The following is a 19,289-nucleotide window of genomic DNA, read 5'->3' on the forward strand; positions in this document are numbered from 1 at the left end:
GTTTGGGGTCATTGTCCTGTTGAAAAATAAATGATGGTCCAACTAAACGCAAACCGGATGGAATAGCATGCCGCTGCGAGATGCTGTGGTAGCCATGCTGGTTCAGTATGCCTTCAATTCTGAATAAATCCCCAACAGTGTCACCAGCAAAGCACCCCCACACCATCACACCTCCTCCTCCATGCTTCACGGTGGGAACCAGGCATGTAGAGTCCATCCGTTCACCTTTTCTGCATCGCACAAAGACACGGTGGTTGGAACCAAAGATCTCAAATTTGGACTCATCAGACCAAAGCACAGATTTCCACTGGTCTAATGTCCATTCCTTGTGTTCTTTAGCCCAAACAAGTCTCTTCTGCTTGTTGCCTGTCCTTAGCAGTGGTTTCCTAGCAGATCTTCTACCATGAAGGCCTGATTCACACAGTCTCCTCTTAACAGTTGTTCTAGAGATGTGTCTGCTGCTAGAACTCTGGGTGGCATTGACCTGGTCTCTAATCTGAGCTGCTGTTAACCTGCGATTTCTGAGGCTGGTGACTCGGATGAACTTATCCTCCGCAGCAGAGGTGACTCTTGGTCTTCCTTTTCTGGGGCGGTCCGCATGTGAGCCAGTTTCTTTGTAGTGCTTGATGGTTTTTGTGACTGCACTTGGGGACACTTTCAAAGTTTCCCCAATTTTTCGGACTGACTGACCTTCATTTCTTAAAGTAATGATGGCCACTAGTTTTTCTTTACTTAGCTGCTTTTTTCTTGCCATAATACAAATTCTAACAGTCTATTCAGTAGGACTATCAGCTGTGTATCCACCTGACTTCTCCACAACGCAACTGATGGTCCCAACCCCATTTATAAGGCAAGAAATCCCACTTATTAAACCTGACAGGGCACACCTGTGAAGTGAAGACCATTTCAGGTGACTACCTCTTGGAGCTCATCAAGAGAATGCCAAGAGTGTGCAAAGCAGTAATCAAAGCAAAAGGTGGCTACTTTGAAGAACCTAGAATATGACATATTTTCAGTTGTTTCACACTTTTTTGTTATGTATATAATTCCACATGTGATAATTCATAGTTTTGATGCCTTCAGTGTGAATCTACAATTGTCATAGTCATGAAAATAAAGAAAACTCTTTGAATGAGAAGGTGTGTCCAAACTTTTGGTCTGTACTGTATGTAAAGTACTCCAAACATCACCTACAAACAGGCTCCCACTATAAAGAACATTCTGGCCCTTGGTAGACTCTGACAACTTGTAGAAAGGAACACTATCACGCTTAGTAATTCTCCAGAAGTTATAGATGTGTATCCCTTCGATGCCTGTGTTGCCGTTCCATATCACATTGGGCTCTGGGATTCTGTTCTAATGTTACAGAAGAAGAATTTCCAATTAAGCAATTCATGAACTGTAGAGGTCCACTGCCTGGTGGTAGCTGGGGTGCCCTTGATGTTAGATGAATAGGACATTGGGGAGGGAACAGGAGAACATGGGAAGCTGATGTGGACACCAATAACCAGGGGGGCTTGGGTAACTAAATTATAGTCTTTCTTTTACTGAAAAGATGATGGGTGTCACAGTTCAAACACAATCAGTAGGCCCAGGTATATCACAAGGTATGCTTTTCTCAAGGGCTACTTTGGTGCTCCTCCATGAGCCTCTTTTCACAGATACGTGCAATCTTTGCAACTGACCAAAGTCGTGCAAGTTCTCTGCAATGCCCAACTGTGTAGTGCAGTCCTACTTCGGGTGGCCAGTCAGACTGAGTAGCGTGGCGGGCGCCAGAAGCAATATAACCTAAACCGCGTGCAGTAAAGTCTGTAGCCGTATGCATGTGTTACCTCTTCTGTCTTTGTCCAAGCACTGTCCCTTTGGGTGGTCCTGAACCTTCTGCAATAATTCAGGCTTTTCACTCACAGTGATGGTGTCTCCCTGGAAGATTCCTTTCTTCTGCTTTAGCTTGTGTGGTTACCCACCAACAGCAGCATACAAATCTTTAACTCTTGGCCGACTAACCAGCAGCAAGTCTCCAGCCAGGGGAAAGTGGGGCCAGTTACTAAGAACTTCCAGTTAACTATTTACCTTCCATATACAGCTTTTTGGAATACATACTGCATAGTAAAGTCACATTAGCCTTTTGCACCACTGAAAGTGCATAGTAAGCATCTCAGTAAAAATGTTAACTATTTTTTAAGTGAACCACAGTGTATTATAACATTAACCCTTTAGCAGTGAGGCACTGGGTCACTGCACTGATCAGCTGTTTTTCAGTCGCACCAGAACTACAGCTCGTTAAGTGACAGAGCCGGTTACTGAAGCGCTACTGAGAAGCATCTGATCCAACTCCCCCCACCATCCCCCCGATCTGACATAAATGACCGATCGTAAGGATAACCCATCTATATCAAAATCCCCCCCCCAAAACCTTGAAATTTCCAATATGTACTGATGGAATCATTTCATGTGATACAATGCATACAGATGGTAATAATGGGTGTTCTCTCTTGTGTAGCTGTGCCCTCGGCTGCCCTGATACCCGGAGATGCCATCAGAGTGGAGCTGGGAAACGAGAAAGTGGTGTCCTGTGACATAAGCAACTTTTACCCTGAAGATATCACCATTCGCTGGGTGCAAAACGAGAAAGACTCTACAAAATGCGTTGTCCTGAACAAAGGAACCTGCACCGGGGACACCATTACTAATACCGATGGGACGTTCAATACTAGCAGTCAGCTGACCTTATATCCTACAATGAAGGACGACGGCTACAAATATTCATGTGTGGTGAAGCATCGATCTCTGCAGCAGGACCTGATGAAGAACTTCACCCTCACAGTAACAGGTGAGGAGCCCCAATCCCCGAAATGTCAGAACATCATAGGCTGTAATATTCCATAGGGCAGATACGGAGACGCCGCTCTGTGGTCTTCCTGCTGTTCTTCTTCTATGTCTTATCCCACTGCAAAGTGACCTGAAATCCAGGAGACGGAAAACAGCGGAGAACATCATGGCCCGATGGAACCGGAATATTATACAAAATCCTCCTCATATTATGTACACTTTGCCCTAGTGCCCCCGGTAGCCCCTCGCCCCAACATTCAGCTCATACTGAGAATGACACCTACCAAAATGCTTGGGTTCCTGTGTAACCTACACTAACTCCTGTGAACCTGTGTAGAGTAGCAACCACCTAACAAAAAAATCTGACACTGGGGACGACCAGGTACAAATCTACACACGGCCAGACTGTCCATAGATCCTACAGGGAAACTTCCTGGTGGGCCGATGACCAGGGCGCCACCTAAGCCCTCTTTACGGCCATCAGCCAAGTAAGTAATGATCTGATGCTCCCAGACGGAAGTTACGCTGGGAGCATCAAGTACCTATGTACCTGGCTGATGGCCTCCGGCACCCTCCAGGCTCCTAAACTCAACCGTATAGCCATCCTGAGGCAACTGGAGTAGGAGCACATAACGTGGCAGCTTCAGGGGAGGTATCTGGTTCTGCTGGGGCAGTATATTGTGCTGCACCGTGGTATCTGGTTCTGCTGGGGCAGTATATTGTGCTGTACTGTGGTATCTGGTTCTGCTGGGGCGGTATATTGTGTTGCACTGTGGTATCTGGTTCTGCTGGGGCGGTATATTGTGCTGTACTGTGGTATCTGGTTCTGCTGGGGCGGTATATTGTGCTGCACTGTGGTATCTGGTTCTGCTGGGGCAGTATATTGTGCTGTACTGTGGTATCTGGTTCTGCTGGGGCGGTATATTGTGTTGCACTGTGGTATCTGGTTCTGCTGGGGCGGTATATTGTGCTGCACCGTGGTATCTGGTTCTGCTGGGGCGGTATATTGTGCTGCACTGTGGTATCTGGTTCTGCTGGGGCAGTATATTGTGCTGCACTGTGGTATCTGGTTCTGTAGGAGCGGTATATTGTGCTGCACTGTGGTATCTGGTTCTGCTGGGGCGGTATATTGTGCTGCACTGTGGTATCTGGTTCTGCTGGGGCAGTATATTGTGCTGCACTGTGGTATCTGGTGCTGCTGGGGCAGTATATTGTGCTGCACTGTGGTATCTGGTCCTGCTGGGGCGGTATATTGTGCTGCACTGTGGTATCTGGTTCTGCTGGGGCGGTATATTGTGCTGCACTGTGGTATCTGGTTCTGCTGGGGCGGTATATTGTGCTGCACTGTGGTATCTGGTTCTGGGGCAGTATATTGTGCTGCACTGTGGTATCTGGTGCTGCTGGGGCAGTATATTGTGCTGCACTGTGGTATCTGGTCCTGCTGGGGCGGTGTATTGTGCTGCACTGTGGTATCTGGTTCTGGGGCAGTATATTGTGCTGCACTGTGGTGTCTGGTTCTGCTGGGGCGGTATATTGTGCTGCACTGTGGTATCTGGTTCTGCTAGGGCGGTATATTGTCCTGCACTGTGGTGTCTGGTTCTGCTGAGGCGGTATATTGTGCTGCACTGTGGTATCTGGTTCTGCTGGGGCGGTATATTGTGCTGCACTGTGGTATCTGGTTCTGGGGCAGTATATTGTGCTGCACTGTGGTGTCTGGTTCTGCTGGGGCAGTATATTGTGCTGCACTGTGGTATCTGGTTCTGTTGGAGCAGTATATTGCGTTGCACTGTCTGGGGGTTCAGTGATATAATAGGAAGGTCAGCCTCTGAGATGTCTGGGGGCTCAGTGATCTAATAGGAAGGTCAGCCTCTGAGATGTCTGGGGGCTCAGTGATCTAATAGGAAGGTCAGCCTCTGAGATGTCTGGGGGCTCAGTGATCTAATAGGAAGGTCAGCCTCTGAGATGTCTGGGGGCTCAGTGATCTAATAGGAAGGTCAGCCTCTGAGATGTCTGGGGTTCAGTGATATAATAGGAAGGTCAGCCGCTGAGATGTCTGGGGGCTCAGTGATATAATGGGAAGGTCAGACGCTGAGATCTCTGGGGGTTCAGTGATATAATAGGAAGGTCAGCCGCTGAGATGTCTGGGGGCTCAGTGATCTAATAGGAAGGTCAGCCTCTGAGATGTCTGGGGGCTCAGTGATATAATAGGAAGGTCAGCCGCTGAGACGTCTGGGGTTCAGTGATATAATAGGAAGGTCAGCCGCTGAGATGTCTGGGGGCTCAGTGATATACCGTATTTTTCGCCCTATAAGACGCACCTTGGTTTTCGAGGAGGAAAATAAGAAAAAAAAATTTTTGAACCAAAAGGTGTGCTTTGAACTAATGGTAGCCTGTGAATGACAGTATTATGGGGGTCTGTGGGTGGCACTGTTATAGGGACATCTGTGGATGGCATGACACTGCTATGGGGGGGATCTGTGGATGACAGATAAATAGCATCTTATGCTATGTGTCATCCACAGATCCTCCTCCCCATGAGTGTCCCTGTGTATTGTGAATGACCCCCCAATACAGGGGGTGGGAGCTGGCACCTACAGTAGTTTTGTAATGGCAGCGGGGCCCAGTGCAGTCACTGTATTCTATTGCACCGGGCCCCGCTCACTGTACTAATCGTATCTAACTGCAGGCAATGTTTAACTATAGAATATCTTCAATCCAGCAGCCTGTACTAACGTCCATAGAAGACTGGGCGGGCACTGGCAGCGTAACTCGCTACGTCACGTGGCCGCGCTGCCTGCTTCATTCATAAAGTGGGCGGAGCAGGCGCGTGACGTAGTGAGTTACGCTGCCAGTGCCCGCCCAGTCTCCAGCCTGCTACAGACGTAAGTACAGGCTGCTGGGTTGAAGATATTCTATAGTTAAACATTGCCTGCAGTTAGATACGATTAGTACAGTGAGCGGGGCCCGGTGCAATAGAATACAGTGACTGCACTGGGCCCCGCTGCCATTACAAAACAAGATGCCAGCCCCCAGCCCCTCCTCGCTGATACACACACTGGCCGCGCTGTGCAGCATGCGATCGGCAGTGTATCAATGTAAACGGCAGCATTCGCCCCATTTTCTTCCCACTTTTGGGGAGGGGGGGGGGAGTGCGTCTTATAGGGTGAAAAATACGGTAATGGGAAAGTCAGCCGCTAAGATGTCTGTGGTTTAGTGATAATGGTCAGGAACCTCTTCCAAATATTCAGTGATGTAATCACATCTATAAACCAATCCTTGGATTCTATTTATTGGGTCAAGTACTTTAATAAAGGAAATGCCCATGTAGCTTGATGGCTCCACCAGTATGGGGTCTGATCTATCACTACCCAATCAGGGCCTACCCCTTCTCCTCCTCCGTAGTGACTATTCCTAGTGAGTGCATCCGCTCTAAATCCAATGTGTGTTCTTGGAAAGGCGAAGGGTAACATCCATTACTACTTCTATGGATATCGGAGCAGAATTGGCGTCTAGTTGTGAATCTGAAATCTTGGGGAGATTTATATCATCAAGAAATGTTTTTGTCTCTTGTTTAGTTGGCTGATGGGTATTTTTGTCGCTCGATGGGTTATATAGTTTAGCTTGGTATGATGCCAATGTATTTGCTATCCGTTCAGCGTCTGATCTTTGCGAATCCTATACGAGTCTAGTGGGTATAATTTGAGCATTTTCTCCTTCCGCAGTAGCAATAGGCCTTGTAGTTTTGCTCTATATTCCCACAAGAGCTTATTGTTCTCTGGAGTTTATTTTGGGCGTCTCGTCTTATGTTTTCTATAAGTTGGGCGTTTTCTTTCTTTTTTGATTCTTGAGCCGCCTGTAATAGAGTGCTCCTCGTGAGGGCTTTATGGGGTGAGCATAACAGAAAGGGAGTAGACGAGGAGATGCTCCCACAGAATAGGGATAGTTGGTCTGATATATTTCCCTAACGAAGACTGATTTAATAGATATTCATTAAGACGCCAAGGCGAATAGCTTCCCTCATTTGAAGCATGTATAGCGGTTGGGGCGTGATCGCTCCCGGTAATCGCTCTTATGTCCGCCATGAGTACTAATTGCAATGTATGTTTATCCACCCAAAAATTATCACATCTGGAGTATGATAAATGTCTATTATAATAAAAGTAAAGGGTCTTTTTGAGCCATGTGGACATCTCCACGGGTCATGGAGATCCTCATAGTGAAGCTGTGTTAGGAGACATGTATGACGTGGTGGAGGTGTCCAGCTCTAGGTCATTAATATTGAAGTCTTCTCCTGTAATGACTCTGTTTGGATTGTATCTTAGAAGGACCTAGCCAGGAAAGTGTGCGGATTCCTATGAGGAGCGTAGATATTGGCCGGGGTGTATCTGACATTATTAATATCCCCCATAATGATCATATCTGCTCTGGGGGTCAGCAATAACAGAAATGAATGTAAAAGCCACTGAGGGGACATTTACCGTGCCCTTTTACACTATTGTAGCCTAAAAAAAGTCACACAATATGGCACACTTTTATGAAGTGTCACGAAAAGAGGGCGGGGCTTAACAGAAGGGGCAGGGCTTTGCCTAGTGCCCCCTAGATTTACTATACGCTCGCCCAAGGCTGGCGAATATTTGGTGCACAGCAGGCAGAGATCTGCATCCAGGCTGGGGCATGGAGACCCCCCCAGTCTTTATAAATCCCCTCCACTGAGTCCATGACGCCTATCCTGACTCCTATCTTTTTCTTATTAAAAGTCGGGAATATACAGTTGCAAGAAAAAGTATGTGAACCCTTTGGAATGATATGGATTTCTTGCCAAATTGGTCAAAAATGTGATCTGATCTTCATCTAAGTCACAACAATAGACAATCACAGTCTGCTTAAACTAATAACACACAAAGAGTTAAATGTTACCATGTTTTTATTGAACACACCATGTAAACATTCACAGTGCAGGTGGAAAAAGTATGTGAACCCTGGGATTTAATAACTGGTTGAACCTCCTTTGGCAGCAATAACTTCCACCAAACGTTCCCTGTAGTTGCAGATCTGTAAAGCGGAATGGTCAAGAATTACTCCTGACCGTTGTGCGCGTCTGAACGGTTTCTGTTCAGCAATATTCTTGGGCTGTCTGGTGTGAATCGCTTTCTTAAGGTCCTGCCACAGCATCTCCATCGGGTTGAGGTCAGGACTCTGACTGGGCCGCTCCAGAAGGCGGATTTTCTTCTGTTTAAGCCATTCCGCTGTTGATTTACTTCTATGCTTTGGGTCGTTGTCCTGTTGCAGCACCCATCTCCTGTTGAGCTTCAGCTGTTGGACAGATGGCCTTAAGTTCTCCTGCAAAATGTCTTGATAAACTTGGGAATTCATTTTTCCTTCGATGATAGCAATCCATCCAGGCCCTGACGCAGCAAAGCAGCCCCAAACCATGATGCCCCCACCACCATACCTCACAGTTGGGATGAGGTTTTGAGGTTGGTGTGCTGTGCCTCTTTTTCTCCACACATAGTGTTGCGTGTTTCTTCCAATCAACTCATCTTTGGTTTCATCTGTCCACAGAATATTTTGCCAGTGCTGCTGTGGAACATCCAGGTGCTCTTGTGCAAACTGTAAACGTGCAGCAATGGTTTTTGGACAGCAGTGGCTTCCTCTGTGGTGTCCTCCCACAAAATCCATTCTTGTTTAGTGTTTTACGTATCGTAGATTCGCTAACAGGGATGTCAGCATATGCCAGAGACTTCTGTAAGTCTTTAGCTGACACTCTAGGATTCTTCTTCACCTCATTGAGCAGTCTGCGCTGTGCTCTCGCAGTCATCTTTACAGGACGGCCGCTCCTAGGGAGAGTAGCAGCAGTGCTGAACTTTCTCCATCTATAGACAATTTGTCTTACCGTGGACTGATGAACGGCAAGGCTTTTGGAGATACTTTTATAACCCTTTCCAGCTTTATGCAAGTCAACAATTCTTAATCGTAGGTCTTCTGAGAGCTCTTTTGTGCGAGGCATCATTCACATCAGGCAATGCTTCTTGTGAAAAGCAAACCCAGAACTGGTGTGTGTTTTATAGGGCAGGGCAGCTGTAACCAACACCTCCAATCTCATCTCATTGATTGGACTCCAGTTAGCCGACACCTCACTCCAATTACCTCTTGGAGATGTAATTAGTCTAGGGGTTCACATACTTTTCCACCTGCACTGTGAATGTTTACATGGTGTGTTCAATACAAAACATGGTAACATTTAACTCTTTGTGTGTTATTAGTTTAAGCAGACTGTGATTGTCTATTGTTGTGACTAAGGGCTCTTTCACCCCTGCGTTCTTGTCTTCCGGCATACAGTTCCGTCGTCGGGGCTCTATGCCGGAAGAATCCTGATCAGGATTATCCTAATGCATTCTGAATGGAGTGAAATCCGTTCAGGATGCATCAGGATGTCTTCAGTTCCGGAACGGAACGTTTTTTGGCCGGAGAAAATACTGCAGCATGCTGCGCTTTTTGCTCCGGCCAAAAATCCTGAACACTTGCCGCAAGGCCGGATCCGGAATGAATGCCCATTGAAAGGCATTGATCCGGATCCGGCCTTAAGCTAAACGTCGTTTCGGCGCCTTGCCGGATACGACGTTTAGCTTTTTCTGAATGGTTACCATGGCTGCCGGGACGCTAAAGTCCTGGCACCCATGGTAAAGTGTAGTGGGGAGCAGCATACTTACCATCCGTGCGGCTCCCGGGGCGCTTCAGAGTGACGTCAGGGCGCCCCAGGCGCATGGATGACGTGATCGCATGGCACGTCATCCATGCGCATGGGGCGCTCTGACGTCACTCTGGAGCGCCCCGGGAGCCGCGCGGACTGTAAGTATGCTGCTCCCCCGCTCCCCCGCTCCCCGCTCCTACTATGGCAACCAGGACTTTAATAGCGTCCTGGCTGCCATAGTAACACTGAAAGCATTTTGAAGACGGATCCGTCTTCAAATGCTTTCAGTACACTTGGATTTTTAATTCTGGCAAGTGGAGTACACGCCGGGAACCGGACAACGCAAGTGTGAAAGAGGCCTTAGATGAAGATCAGATCACATTTTCGACCAATTTGGCAAGAAATCCATATCATTCCAAAGGGTTCACATACTTTTTCTTGCAACTGTATATGGGAATTTTGGGTGTATGCATTAAGGGACTTTATCTCTTTGGAGGTATCTCCTGAATAAAACGTATGTCGCTCTTTTCCCCCATAATGCCTCGTCCCACCTAAGCTTCATTTTGTAGGGGCTGATAACACCGCTATCATGAAATTACGTAATTTTAAACCACCTTAGAAAAACCACCAGTAAATAGCAATAACACTGCCATACATTAACCTGGAATCTGGCAAAAAGGCCTTTCCACCTCCTGCCGCCTCCAACTCAACAATATATCTCACATCCGCGCATTCCTCAACCAGAAGTCTGCAAAAATACTTGTACCTGCCCTCATCCTCTCCCGCCTAGTCTACTGCAACACTCTCCTCTGTGGCCTCCCATCTAGCACTCTCGCACCCCTCCAATCTATCCTCAACTCTGCTGCCCGACTAATCCACCTCTCCCCCTGTTACTCCTCTGCCAATCCCTTCACTGGCTCCCCATCCGATTCAGTTTAAAATACTAACAAATACATATAAGGCTGTCCACAACCTGTCCCCTCCGTACATCTCTGAGCTCCCTATACATCCCCACATGCACTCTCCGATCCTCACAGGACCGTCCTCTCTACTCTCAGTATATGTCAGCACTAATGTCCGTATATAATACTCAAACGGAAAAGGTTAATTACATAAAGACAACTTTCTGTATTTTGGTGGACATTTCCTTTAGATATTCAGGAGTAATGTCAACCGACTAATATGGAGGAACATAACTGGATCCTTAATCCTCAAACAGAGGAAATGAGTGTCTTCCAGGTAACTTGCCAGTCTGAGATCCTTTAGGTGATGCTTTGTTGCTTCTGATTTCCACTGGTTGGAGCTCCAGTTGTTGGCGTAGTTTGGATCCTTCTTCAGGGTTGCAGATCAGATATGTCCTTCAGTTTCTGGATGCCATCAGCTAATTCGGGAAGCCCCACTTGTAGGGAATTTTGTTATCTCTGAGGTATACTGTTATTTACAACAGGTTCTTGCGGAGCTGTAGTGTCCTGCGGAAAGATTGGCAAATACTGATGTCTCGGAGTATGGATCCGGTAGAGGAGTGGTGGATCTGGCTGCGGCTCCTAGGATTTTTTCCTTAGTTTAGAAAAAGTGTATTCTGAGGAGAACGTCTGTTAGGATTTCCTCTGCTAGGAAGTTTGGTTTAGGCAGGCAGTGTGCTCTGTCAGTGCAGACGTCTTGATCCGTCAGTTCTGGAACCTGTGCTTCGAACAGATCTTTCAGATAACTTGGGAGGTCAGCTGTGGAAACGTCTTCAGATATGCCTCTGATTTTAAGGTTTTTCCTTCTAGAGCAGGGGTGTCAAACTCAAATTCATCGGGGGCCGCATCAGCAGTTTGGTCATCCTCAAAGGGCCGGTTGTATCGGACTTATGGGGGATCTGTGGGGGATCTGTGGGTGACACTTATGGGGGATCTGCCCACCCCTAGGACCGCCCCCTAAAACCGCCCCTTTAGAGAACAGGGATGCAAGTAAAATTTGGGGGGGGCTATAAAAGTCCAGCCCAGCAAAGAAACCCCCCAGATGGGGATGGCACTGTTAATGGGGGATCTGGGGATGGCATCCACAGATCCCCCATCCTATAACAGTGCCATCCACAGACCCCCCCATCCTATAACAGTGCCATCCACAGACCCCCCCCATCCTATAACAGTGCCATCTACAGACCCCCCCCCCACCCCATAACAGTGCCATCCACAGACCCCCCCACCCCATAACAGTGCCATCCACAGACCCCCCACCCCATAACAGTGCCATCCACAGACCCCCCACCCCATAACAGTGCCATCCACAGACCCCCCACCCCATAACAGTGCCATCCACAGACCCCCCACCCCATAACAGTGCCATCCACAGACCCCCACCCACCCCATAACAGTGCCATCCACAGACCCCCCCCATTGCCGCTCCAGTACAGACTAGTTATAAAATGTGTACAATTAATAAGGATTCTATTCATGAGGCCCCCTCTGCAGTAGAACATTCAATATGGCCACATCCTACTCACAGGGCTGTTATCTTAATGCTGGCCGGCCGGGCAGACGAGCGGCAGCGTCACGACTGACGTCACATGCCTGTGCCGCCTCCTTCATTCAGAAAGTAGGCCGGGCACATGACGTCAGTCGTGACGCTGCCGCTCGTCTGCCCGGCCGGCCAGCATTAAGATAACAGCCCTGTGAGTAGGATGTGGCTATATTGAATGTTCTACTGTAGAGGGGGCCTCATTAATAGAATGCTTATTAATTGTACACATTTTATAACTAGTCTGTACTGGAGCTGGGGGCCGGAGCACAGTGAGCGCACCGGCCCCCAGCTCCTCCTCCCAGTCCCTCCCCGCTGATACATCGCAGCCTGCGATGCTGGAGCATGGCAGGCTGCGATGTCAAAAGGTGGCGGAACGCCGTTCCGGTGCGTTCCGCCAGAATAAAAAAACCCTGCCGCTCATTATGCGATTTATTATCACTTCCTGCAGGGGCCGCCTGCAGGAAGTGATAATAAAAGGTGAAGGCTGGCGGCTGGCGGCCGGCGGCGGCTACGCGGGCCACATGACTAGGTCTGGCGGGCCGGATTCGGCCCGCGGGCCTTGTGTTTGACACCCGTGTTCTAGAGGGATCCTCCATGTCTGTGAGCTTATCTGTGGTGGACTCTGTCTTGTCAGTCAAGTCATTATGAGAGTCCACCAGGCCATTTGAAGACTTTGGCGTATTCCCCCATTTTGTTTTCTGTATGATCTGTGTCGGAGCCGAGGTTTGGGGACGCTGCATCATGGCGCTGATATCATCGCTTATGTCCTTCTGCAGACTCGGCAGCATTTTCTTCATGGTCATCTCTGGGATGGGGTCATGAGATGAGGGAAAAGACTGTAGGTCAGAGGCACCATGATTGTCTGGGGAGGCAGATGTTTTTTCTTATTTCTTGCGTCTTTAGATGGGGGAGAGGATGTCGCTGACACAGGGGCATTTCTTTTATTGCTGCACTGCCCCCTTAACCCTGTCATCATTAGGTGTGTCTTCATATCCCCTTAACTGTGGAGGCATCAGAGAGCCTACCTGCAAGGCTGCTTTCTTCTTCAGAGGCAGAGCTTTGCCTCCTGACCGCGCTGCCATGCGTTCTCTGCCGTGCTGCTGGCGCCATGCTTGTCAGTGCAGAGATGTGGCATGGCTCTCTCCTTGTACCTGCCAAGATGGCCCTCCTGCGTGTCATGGTGACGGCCCCGCCATGTCCCCCAGTACAGCCGCTGTAACCGGCAGTGGCCTTTTCTGTATGCTTGTAGCCATGATCAGCTGCTCTTCACACCGGAGCTCCTCTAACACGCGGTCGTCTTCGTCCCCCCACCCGCGCCCCCAGTCATAGCTTTTTTTCAATAGGTTGTTTTTACACTCTGAGAACGCAGTCACACGTGAATCGTTCACCATCACTTCTCTCATCGCCAGCCTTCTTAAAGGGCCCATTAATAGATGTATGGTGGATAAACTGGTCAGCTGAGCATGCACGTGTAGGGGGGATGGGAGAAACTGGGTTGTTTTTTGGTGTAATGTGTATGGCCAGCTTGGTGAGATTTTCCCTTGTATTGATGTCCGCTTTACTAAGGGCTAAACCTCAGTTCTCAGGGTTTTCTGGAGAGTGGAAATAACGCCAGGTCCAACCCCTCCCCATCTGTAATCTAACCAGGGCCCGGGGACCGTTACCCCTCCAGTCTACACGGTTATAGATCCCTGGATTTACCCGGCGCTGACTGTTGGATCAGATCTATCGGCCACATGTCTGGATTTAATTTATTTCTTGTGATTCCAGATCGAAAAGATAACTCCAGAGCAGTAGTGGCTGCCGTGATCTGTACGATACTTGGGATGGCGGTTTTCTTATCTGCTGGTTTGCTTTACTACCAAGTCATCAAGAAAGGTGAGTCCTGTGTACGGAGCCTGGTGGTCAGTAAGTCGTCTTGTCCAATGCTGGGGGTGAACAGTGACCTGTGGTGTTTCACTCGTCCTCCACTGATTCCCAGTTCTGTGTCTGGGACAGTCGGGTGACGTTACGGCTTCTACAAGGGGCTGTCACCCGCATTCCCAGACTTCTGAGGGGTAAATGGATCTAGTTACGCTGTGATGGATCCACATTACCCATCGCTCTTCGTCCCGGCAGATTTACCATTCGCTCAGTGTGTGCTCATTGGTTGTGATGGTTCCTGGTCTATTGTACGGTTGTCTTTGTCTCTTACAGAACCCCCCAGTATTTCTGAGATCACCGTCATCGAGCCACTGATTGACCTGAGCAGGACGACTCTGACCTGTCACATTATGAACTTCAAGCCTAATGATCTGGAGATCTCTTTATGTCTGAAGAGACGTGGAGGGGAGATGAAGGAGGTCCACACCTGGAGGTCCAGAGACTTGGATGATGAGGAGCAGCAGAGGCTGATGAATGGGGATGTCAACCACACACAGAGGCCCCTAGACCTGAAGATGAAGGCAGATGTAAAACCCAATAGATCCCGTCTTCTCCGCTGTATTTCCTGGCGTAGACTTTCCACTTACAGCTGTCAGTGTTCTATTCACATCACCCCCAGCTTTGCTGAAGATAACGGAGCAGAATTCTCTGTACGTGTATCACACCCGGCACTGACAGAACCAAGCTCTCAGCAGAGGACATTGCGGGTCATCGGAGGTAAGTCGTCTCTCACATCAGGATCATATAATGATAATGTGATGTTATAGACTCTGGAATTAATGCATTATATACATATAAACATTGAACTGTATTTTCTTGGTTTGATCTATGACCTGGGAGCAGCCGGAGACTTATGCCCTCGGCTCTACTTCTGTTTTGAACTGTGACCTGGATGGGGCTCCTGTCTTGCCGCATGATGTGGGCTGGAATTCTGACTTGGGGAAGGGGGGGGGGGTGCGGGGTTCATCTTGATCTGTGTTAAAAATACATCATTACGGATGTTAAAACTCTCATGTGGAGGGGGCGGATGCGGAGCTAAGAGGACGCGCAGCACACCAGCTCCGGCAGGTACCACACAAACAAGCCGCACACAACACTCCACAACCCCATAATACAGCCCACACGCTCACCTCCACAATATGGGCAGCACTAAACGGAATTAATCGGCATCCAGCAAGATTAGAGGTCTTCGTTTCGGCCCCCAGTAAAATCCAAGATGGCGCCTGCAGTTCACAGCACAGAAGCGCCAAGAGAGACGGTGCGCTTAGAATCCTCCCTGCCCTCCTCAGTGCATAGTTCCCCGGCCAGCAAACGGCGATTCCCCGGTGAAAGCCAAGAACAGCTTCACGATAAAGAGCGAGCAGCTGGTCGCTGGTGACTCTGGGCGAAGATACAAGCTCTCCACTAAAGAGACCACCGACGCTTTCTAAAGAATGGACATAAATGATGGGGGCTTTCTCGGGCTGCCGATATCTGGGTTCGTGTGAGTTAACCCTTTCTAGTTTCAGGTACCGGGAGCATTAATGGAGTGACCAACTTCTCTGATCTCCCCCCCTTTAATATACTGGATAAATAGAGGATCCAGAAGGTTCACTTAGAACCGGACATTTGCCTTATCCACTGTTATAATTACAGTTTAATCCGTTACAGTTAGTGGTTTAATGGTTATTACCTTTCAGTATATTTACTGTTTTCTTTAAAAAATATATATATAATTTTTTATCCCCCTTTTATTCTCTATTGTATAGTATTTAATGGTGACATTTGTATATTCAACTTTTGTACTAAATCAGTTCCATGGTAGTGTCCTATCTCTAGTATTAATACTAAAGGCCTTAATAGCCCTTTCACAAGATCAATGTTTTGGAAAGAAGTGAAACTATTAAAATCCGATATAATATGCGCCCAAGAGACCCACCTAAATACAGAGGACCCTTTTAGATTGCAGCTCAGGAACTTCACTAACATTTTTATCGCTCCAGCCACAGGGAAGAAAAAAGGGGTAGCAATAGCGATTAAAACCAACCTAGCCTTTCAACTAATGAAAGAAATGATAGATGAAGACGGAAGATATATTATCCTCATCTGTAACAGTAATAATAAAATATACAGTGGCGATCAAAATTAGAGAACAATTTATAAACACTTGATTTTTCCAGAAATAATGTAATCTACATTGATCATTATTTGAAGGATTTTTGTAAGGGGTGCACCATGACATTAGAACAGTGTTTTCCAAAATAACCAAAGTATATAAAATAAAACCGTTATTTTTTAAAATACCCGATGATAATTAGACAACAGCAATGACTGTAGCACAGAGAAAGGTTCTAACTCTATTTTCTGGAGGTTACACCAGTCAGCAATCAGTAGAAGTGTCCAGGCCCTTGGCTTTGAAGGACTTCAGCGCATCTGCGGCCACAGGACATCTCTCGTCTCTCACACTTCTCCGGTGGGACTTTGCTCCAGTCTTCTTCCAGTCTCTTCAGCAGTTCTGTGACTGTTGTGGGTTTCTTGACCATGACTTTGTCACCAAGGATTTTCCAGAGGTTTTCTGTTGGGTTTAGATCAGGACTCGGGCGGCCATTTCATTGTTTCAATGTTTTCAGTTTCCAGGAACTGCTTTACCCGTTTTGCTGTGTGACGGAGGGCATCGTCCTGCAGGAAAATTGCTGATTGAGTGATGAACGCAAGGAAGGAACCATGTGTTGTTGAAGAAGGTTCTGATCCACACTTGCATTCACTCTGCCATGTAGCTGTATGAGATTTCCAGCTGCAGTATTGAAACGATTACCCATGGAGATTCTCCGCATTATCCCGTCCTCTCTTGCATTTGTCTTTCGAGGGCGACCAGCCTTCTTGGGGGACTTGAATGAGTTTGTGATGTTGTATCAATTATACCAGCACAAACATGAACACTACTACCACTACTAGGGGAACCAAACAGGTTACATGCTCGCTAATAAGATTAAAATTAGAGCAGCTAAACAGAAACGACACTATGTATAAGATAACCAGCACAACAGACAGCAAAATCCTCGAAACATAGCCAATGTCTTTGCCTCTTATTATTCCACGCTTTATAATCTAAAGGATGATCCCTCTACACCCAACCTACAAACGATCCGATTCAGTCCTTTTTAAACGAGATTTCAGTTCCAGAAATAGCAAGAAAACAAATGACAAATCTAAATAAACCCATAGATGCACAGCAAATATTAATAAATCTCCGGGACCCGATGGTCTGACCAATGAATATTTTAAATCCTGCTATGACACACTAGCCACTCATATATTGGTAACCTTTCAGCAGATCTTCAACATAGGGGAAATCCCCAGTGAAATGTTCAAGCAAATATAATTCCTCTCCCGAAACCAGGAAAATCTCCGGACCTACCTGGCAACTTTAGGCCCATTTCTTTATTAAATTCAGATCTTAAAATATATTCCAAGATTTTAGCTAACAGAATCTCTCACATTGTCCCAACTATTATTAAAAAAGACCAAGTTGGTTTCATCAAATCTAGGCAAACTATAGATGGAACCAGGAGAATAATTGATCTTGTTCATGTAGCGGAGACTGGTCGGATGCCTTCTCTGCTTCTATCACTGGATACAGAGAAGGAATTCGATCGCGTACATTGGGGATATCTGTTCGAGATACTCTCTAAATATGGACTTGATGGCAATATTCTAAATGCAATCAAACTTCTGTACTCCCAACCCTCAGTATATATTTCTGGGATGATATCTGACAGGTTTTTAATAAGTAACGGCACGAGGAAAGGGTGTCCCTTATCCCCCATAATATTTGCCCTGGTGATAGAACCGCTAGCTGACAAAATCAGAACGCACCCGTTGATATCTGGAATTAGTGTTGATATCTGGAATTACTAGCGCTCACCTATCCCCTTAACTCCTTACCAGCCGCTATGCAGGTGTTGGAGAGATTTATCAGTTTCATATTATAAATAAATGTAGCCAAATGCCAAGTTTTAAGTTTGGGACTAAAACAATCAGTAACCACCCGACTGAGAGCTATGTACCCCCTTCACTGGCATAACCAATATATATCCTATTTGGGTATAAAACTCACACCATCCACCTCAAACCTACTCTCAACCAACTATACGCCTTTAAGGGAGAAAATAAAACTGGAACTAATCAGAATGAAAAAACATGAGATCTCATGGTCGGGTAGAATCGCCTCAATTACAATGTTTATATTGCCTCAGATCTTATACCTGTTCCGTAATTTTGCGACATCCTTTCCTATGAAAATATTAAAGGAACTGCAATCTAGTATATGTAAATATATATGGCCAGACAAGCATCCGAGAGCTCAAGTTCTCCTTGAATAAAATATCTCTACAATATTTAGATGTGTATGAAAAAAAAAGGTGAACTATCACTAAGACCCAAACTCATGCGTATGTCGCCTACTTCTGTTTTTCTCCTTTTTTTTTTCTCCCCTTTTATTACTTTATATTTCTCTTTTTTTCTATTATTTTATACTAGCAGAAGGACCGGCTTCGCACGGATATATTTCATTTAATGTTTGTGTGTCGTTAAAAGATAGACAGTATCCCCCATAACTGTATCCCCCAAAAATTTTTGCATCGAAGATTCGTTTGTGTCATGTGACCACGGAGCGGGAGTGAAGCGCTTGCTATTACTCACGCTCCGTGGTCTCCCGCTGCACTTGTAATACTCACCTTTCCAGCAGGGGGCCCCCGGACACTTCACAGCACGTCCACGGCCCCACGCTGCTCTGACCTCCTGATGTACGCACGCCGTGACCTGACACGCTGTGTGACGTCAGGCGCAGAGCAGCGCGGAACGATGGAGTGTCGGCAGCGCCCCTGCTGGAAAGGTAAGTTGGTGAAACTGAGGGGGTGGGTGCGCGACTAAGGCCGGGCGCCTGGAGTGCACAGCGTCATAGCAACCAATGACGCTGTGCAATCCGGGTGTCAGGAGGAGCATGGCAGCAGAGCTGATGGCACAATGGGGGGAGAGCTGATGGCACATTGGGGAGAGAGCTGATGGCACAATGGGGGGAGAGCTGATGACACAGTGGGGGGAGAGCTGATGGCACAGTGGGGGGAGAGCTGATGGCACAGTGGGGGGAGAGCTGATGGCACAGTGGGGGGAGAGCTGATGGCACAGTGGGGGGAGAGCTGATGGCACAGTGGGGGGAGAGCTGATGGCACAGTGGGGGGAGAGCTGATGACACTGGGGGGAGAGCTGATGACACAGTGGGGGGAGAGCTGATGACACAGTGGGGGGAGAGCTGATGACACAGTGGGGGGAGAGCTGATGACACAGTGGGGGGAGAGCT

General features: G+C 47.4%; 1 protein-coding gene across 1 annotated transcript in view; it reads left to right on the forward strand.

Moving 5' to 3' along the window:
* The window catches only part of LOC122920837, a 73,327-nt gene that overhangs the window by 12,993 nt on the left and 41,045 nt on the right, over window positions 1–19,289 (forward strand). The window contains exons 3-5 of the mRNA XM_044270592.1: window positions 2,504–2,833; window positions 13,799–13,906; window positions 14,225–14,668. Of these exons, the coding sequence (XP_044126527.1) occupies window positions 2,504–2,833; window positions 13,799–13,906; window positions 14,225–14,668 (882 nt within the window). The remainder of the gene's footprint in view (window positions 1–2,503; window positions 2,834–13,798; window positions 13,907–14,224; window positions 14,669–19,289) is intronic.

Source organism: Bufo gargarizans, chromosome 10 (genome assembly GCF_014858855.1).
Source record: "Bufo gargarizans isolate SCDJY-AF-19 chromosome 10, ASM1485885v1, whole genome shotgun sequence".
Classification (NCBI taxonomy): domain Eukaryota; kingdom Metazoa; phylum Chordata; class Amphibia; order Anura; family Bufonidae; genus Bufo; species Bufo gargarizans.